Source organism: Populus nigra, chromosome 16 (assembly GCF_951802175.1).
Source record: "Populus nigra chromosome 16, ddPopNigr1.1, whole genome shotgun sequence".
In the NCBI taxonomy this organism is placed as follows: domain Eukaryota; kingdom Viridiplantae; phylum Streptophyta; class Magnoliopsida; order Malpighiales; family Salicaceae; genus Populus; species Populus nigra.
In genome coordinates, this window is record NC_084867.1 from 1,767,004 (window position 1) to 1,772,332 (window position 5,329).

The 5,329-nt window shown below is 35.3% G+C and overlaps 1 protein-coding gene and 1 pseudogene across 1 annotated transcript; both read left to right on the forward strand.

The window, feature by feature from the left end:
• The first annotated feature begins 1,004 nt into the window (after positions 1-1,004).
• On the forward strand, positions 1,005-2,519 carry LOC133675998 (receptor-like protein EIX1). The gene is made up of 2 exons (XM_062097573.1): positions 1,005-1,317; positions 1,738-2,519. The coding sequence occupies exons 1-2, from the start codon at positions 1,005-1,007 to the stop codon at positions 2,517-2,519; spliced, it is 1,095 nt and encodes a 364-aa protein (XP_061953557.1).
• Positions 2,520-2,611: 92 nt separating this feature from the next.
• Positions 2,612-4,497, forward strand: LOC133675689 (receptor-like protein EIX2; annotated as a pseudogene).
• The last annotated feature ends 832 nt before the right edge of the window (positions 4,498-5,329 follow it).

The window sequence follows — 5,329 nt, forward strand, 5'->3', positions numbered from 1 at the left end:
AGTCTTTGTCTAAAAGTATGGGCAGGCACAATTAGAAAATGTTTAATGATAGAGATTGTTTTTAAAAATATTTTTGATTTAGAAATATATTAAAATAATATATTTATTAATTTTAAAAATTATTTTTGACATTAGCACATTAAAATAAATATGAAATCACAAAAAATTAGTTTTTAAAAATACTTTTGAAACATTAAAAAAATATCTAAAATGAAAAAAATAGAGAAACAGTAAATGGTTTTTGCGTATGAGGTTAAGGCACACACTATCAGTATATGTCCAAAGAAATTTAGAGAAACGGCAAATGGTTTTTGCATGCAAGGTTAGTAGATGTGTGTATTGTCCCGTGCTCTGTCACTGTCACGGGGTTGGACAAATTATTTATAATTTATAAACTAATTAAATAAAAAAAATAAAATATTATAAATAAAAATATATTTCTAAATTAAAAAAAATAAAAAAAACAATAATTTTTTCTATAATTACTAATAAGCTAAAGGAGATTTGTAGAACACGGTAGCATCTTTTACTTTTCATCAACACTCAAATCAATATCCATGATTATTTTTTTATTCTGGCTCCCTCAAGTTTTTAATCCTTTCTCTGTTTTGGTCAACAAATCTTATTTTTTTATTTTGTTTTTCTGCTATGATGTTTAAATTATTCCACTACTTGTAATACATGAGAGATATGACAAAAGAATGAGAAAAAAAAAGTTTGATTTTTATTTTATTTTCTCTCTCTCTCCTTTGTGTTTATGGAAGTATTATTAGTAACAGTTTAAGTATTATAAAATAATTAAAGAAATAAAAGAAATTATATCCACCGACCTTGACTTATATAATTAATGACTTAATTTTAAATTTTCTTATAGTGTTTTTGATATTATAAATAGGGAAGTTGTGAAGTGAATGGATATTCAAAGTTAAATTTCCCACCAAATTCTCAGTGCTCTCAATTATTACTTCCATACCCACTTCGATATTATCTTTTCTTTTGTGATCATGCTGCTGATAAAGCACGACAAGTCGTTTCATCTTCTTTATGTGCTTATTGTGCTTCTGTTGCTCATGAAACCTGCTCCTGGGTTAATTTCTGGAGTGAAAGGGGCAACTTTCGGGTGCATAGAGAGGGAGAGACAAGCCCTTCTCAAGTTTAAAGAAGACCTTATTGATGACTTTGGTCTTCTTTCAACCTGGGGAAGTGAAGAAGAGAAGAGGGATTGCTGCAAATGGAGAGGAGTTGGGTGCAACAATCGAACTGGTCATGTTACTCATCTTGACCTTTACCGGGAGAATGATGACCAATATTTAACTGGTAATATCAGTAAATCATTATTAGAATTGCAGCATTTGAATTACCTGAATCTAAGTGGAAGTAATTTTGAAGAGAGTCCTTTTCCATATTTTATTGGATACCTCGAAAATTTAAGATATCTTGATCTTTCTAGCATTGATATTACTGGAAATCTCTTAAATCAGCTTTATAACCTTTCCAAATTACAATTTCTTGATCTCAGTGGTAATTATAATATTCATTTTAAAAGTCTTAACTTTCTCTCTATCTTTTATTTTCTTGAGTATCTTGATCTAAATAAAAATAATCTTGGCCAAGTCACTCACTGGATACAAACAGTTAACAAACTTCCTCTTTTAAAAGTCTTACGGTTAAGTGGATGTCATCTTTCAAATAGCAGTCCTCCCTCTCTTTCTTCTACAAATTCTTCTAAATCCCTAGCTGTCATTGATCTCTCTTACAACAATATTGCTTCTTCAACATTCAATTGGTTGGCCAACTTTAGTAACAGCCTTGTTGATCTTCACCTCTCAAATAACGAATTACAGGGCTCAATTCGAGAAGCTTTCGCAAACATGACTGCTCTTAGGACTCTTGATCTATCCTATAACCAATTAAAAGGAGATTTGAGTTCATTTGGGCAGATGTGCAATTTAAATGAACTGTATTTAAGCGGAAACAATCTCACCGGAGAGCTGTCTCAGCTGTTTCAAGACACGCATGGATGCGTGGAGAGCTCACTAGAGATTCTAGATCTATATGGAAATCAATTTCACGGTTCAGTGCCTGACATCACAAGATTCACTTCCATGAGAGAGCTGGATCTCTCTCGGAATCAACTGAATGGATCTTTACCGAAACGATTTAGTCAACGTTCTGAACTTGTTTCCTTGCACTTGAATGACAACCAGCTCACTGGATCACTTACGGATGTTACGATGCTTTCATCATTGAGAGAGTTGTGGATTGATAACAATGGATTAGATGGGACTGTTTCTCAAAGTATTGGAAGCCTATCTCAGCTCGAGGAATTGCTTGTCGGAGGGAATTCATTGCAAGGTGTGATGTCTGAAGCTCACTTTTCAAATCTCTCCAAATTAACGGTATTGGATTTCACTGATAACTCCCTAGCTTTGAAATTTGAGTCTAATTGGGCCCCTTCTTTTCAATTGTTTGCTATATATCTTTCGTCTTGTAATTTGGGTCCTTATTTCCCTCGATAATTTCGCGAGTCTAGATATCTCTGGTTCTGGAATTTCAGATACAATCCCTAATTGGTTTTGGAACTTGTCCAATTCCAACTTGGAAATCTTAAACCTTTCTCACAACAAGATGAGTGGAATTTTGCCAGATTTCTCATCAAAATATTCCATTCTCCAACACATAGATTTGAGTTTCAATCAGTTTGAGGGTCCATTACCACCTTTTCCATCAGATACCACATCAGCCTTGTTTCTCTCTAACAATAAGTTTTCAGGTCCAGCTTCTTTTCTATGTAATATTGGAAGTGATAACTTGCGTGTCCTTGACCTCTCAAATAACCTGTTGACGGGATGGATTCCTGATTGTTTAATGAATTTCACAAGTCTAGGTATTCTGAATTTGGCCAGCAACAACTTTTCAGGTAAAATTCCCAGCTCCATTGGATCAATGCTCAGTCTTGAAACATTGAGTTTGCATAGTAATAGCTTTGTTGGAGAATTACCTTTGTCTTTGAGGAATTGTACTTCTCTAGTATTTTTAGACCTGAGCTCAAATAAGTTGCGAGGAGAAATACCAGGCTGGATAGGAGAAAGCATGCCATATCTGGAAGTCCTTTCCCTACATTCTAATAGATTCAATGGAAGCATACCGCCAAATCTCTGTCACCTATCAAACATTCTGATCTTGGACCTATCTCTAAACAATATCTCAGGAATCATTCCAAAGTGCCTTAATAACCTCACTTCCATGGTTCAAAAAACAGAGTCAGAATATTCCCTTGCGAATTATGCTGTTCGTAGTCTGTATCTGAGTGCAGGAGGTGACACTGTTGCATATCAGAATAAGATGAGGGTTGGATGGAAAGGAAGAGAGGATGATTATGGAAACTCACTAGGACTTTTGAGGATCATTGATTTTGCAAGAAATAAATTAATAGGTGAAATTCCAGAAGAAATAACAGGACTCTTACTGTTGGTTGCACTGAACTTGTCGGGAAATAATTTGACTGGAGAAATCCCTCAAAAGATTGGGCAGTTGAAACAGTTGGAATCACTTGATTTGTCAGGAAACCAATTATCAGGAGTAATTCCTATCACAATGGCTGATCTAAATTTTCTGGCTTTCTTGAACCTCTCCAACAATCACTTGTCGGGGAGGATTCCGTCAAGCACTCAGCTGCAAGGCTTTAATGCTTCACAATTTACAGGTAACCTTGCATTGTGCGGGCAGCCACTCTTACGGAAATGCCCTGGAGATGAGACGAATCAAAGTCCACCTGCTAATGATGACAACCGAGGCAAAGAAGTCGTCGCTGATGAATTCATGAAATGGTTTTGTACTGCTATGGGAATTGGTTTTGGTGTATTCTTTTTGGGGAGTTTCAGGTGCTTTACTGCTAAAACGTTCCTGGAGACATGCCTATTTCCTGTTCTTGGATGAATCATGGGACTGGCTCTATGTGAAGGTAGCAGTGTGCAAGGCACGACTTCAACGAGAATTTCAGAGGCTGCACGAGCACGTTCTTGCTTCGAAGGATTGCAAGGTAATATAGTTATTCACATATCTTTTCTTTTCTTTTTATATTGAAGACTAATGGTTCATTTTATATACCAGTAGCTGCAGCTGGGTGCATAACAGGTCCTCTTTGTCCAAGGAGTTCGTATTGTTTGTGCACGTGGTTGCTGGAGCTACATCGCCCTTTACCTTGGCAACTTCATCGCCCTTTACCTTGGCAACTTCATCGCCCTTTACCTTGGCAACTTCATCGCCGTCTACTACTACAAGTTTGAAATAAGGTTCCATTGGAGAACTCTTGGTACAGCTGCTGGTTTTATGTGAAACTATGAGAGTGATTATGTAATATATTACGGAATCTCAAAAAAGGGTTCTTATGTGAATTTCATTTGGAATGTTTTTGCAAATATTTAGTTCTTTACTTAACAGTGTGAAGATGGAACACATTCATTCTCCAAATCAGAAAATTATGCTTTTGTTGAATTATTGGCATTAAATCAAGCAATTAGCAGGTATTGAAATTGATGTTAATTCAAGCCTATACATGTAATCACCGTAGGAAATAAAATTTCAGAGAAATTTCTTCGAAGATTAGTTCAAAAATCTTCTTAAACACACTGATGACTTGAAAAATCTTGGCTCAAAAATAAGGGGCACGCACTATCAATAATTACTAATAAGCTAAAGGAGATTTGTAGAACATGGTAGCATCTTCTACTTTTCATCTTTCCTGTGTGTTTATGGAAGTATTATTAGTAACAGTTTAAGTATTATAAAATAATAAAAACAAATGAAATTATATCCATCTACCTTGACTTATATAATTAATTACTTGATTTTAAATTTTCTGATAGTGTTTTTAATTAATACTATATATAGGGAAGTTGTGAAGTGAATGGATTCAAAGTTAAATAATCACCCACCAAATTCTCATTGCTCTCAATTATTACTTCCGTACCCACTTCGATATTATCTTTTCTTTTGTGATCATGCTGCTGATAAAGAACGACAAGTCGTTTCATAATCTTTCTGTGCTTATTGTGCTTCTGTTGCTCATGAAACTTGCACCTGGGTTCATTTCTGGAGTGAAAGGGGCAACTTTCGGGCGCATAGAGAGGGAGAGACAAGCCCTTCTCAAGTTTAAAGACCTTATTGATAACTTCGGTGTTCTTTAAAGGAAGGGATAGGTCTCCTTTAGCGGCATGCAACAAGTCACTGACCAGGATGCTGCTCAGAATCTAATCATCAATGTGATGCCCAGAAAATAAAAGAGGAGGGGGTTTTGGTATAAAATCAATTTTGCAACTCATTTTCA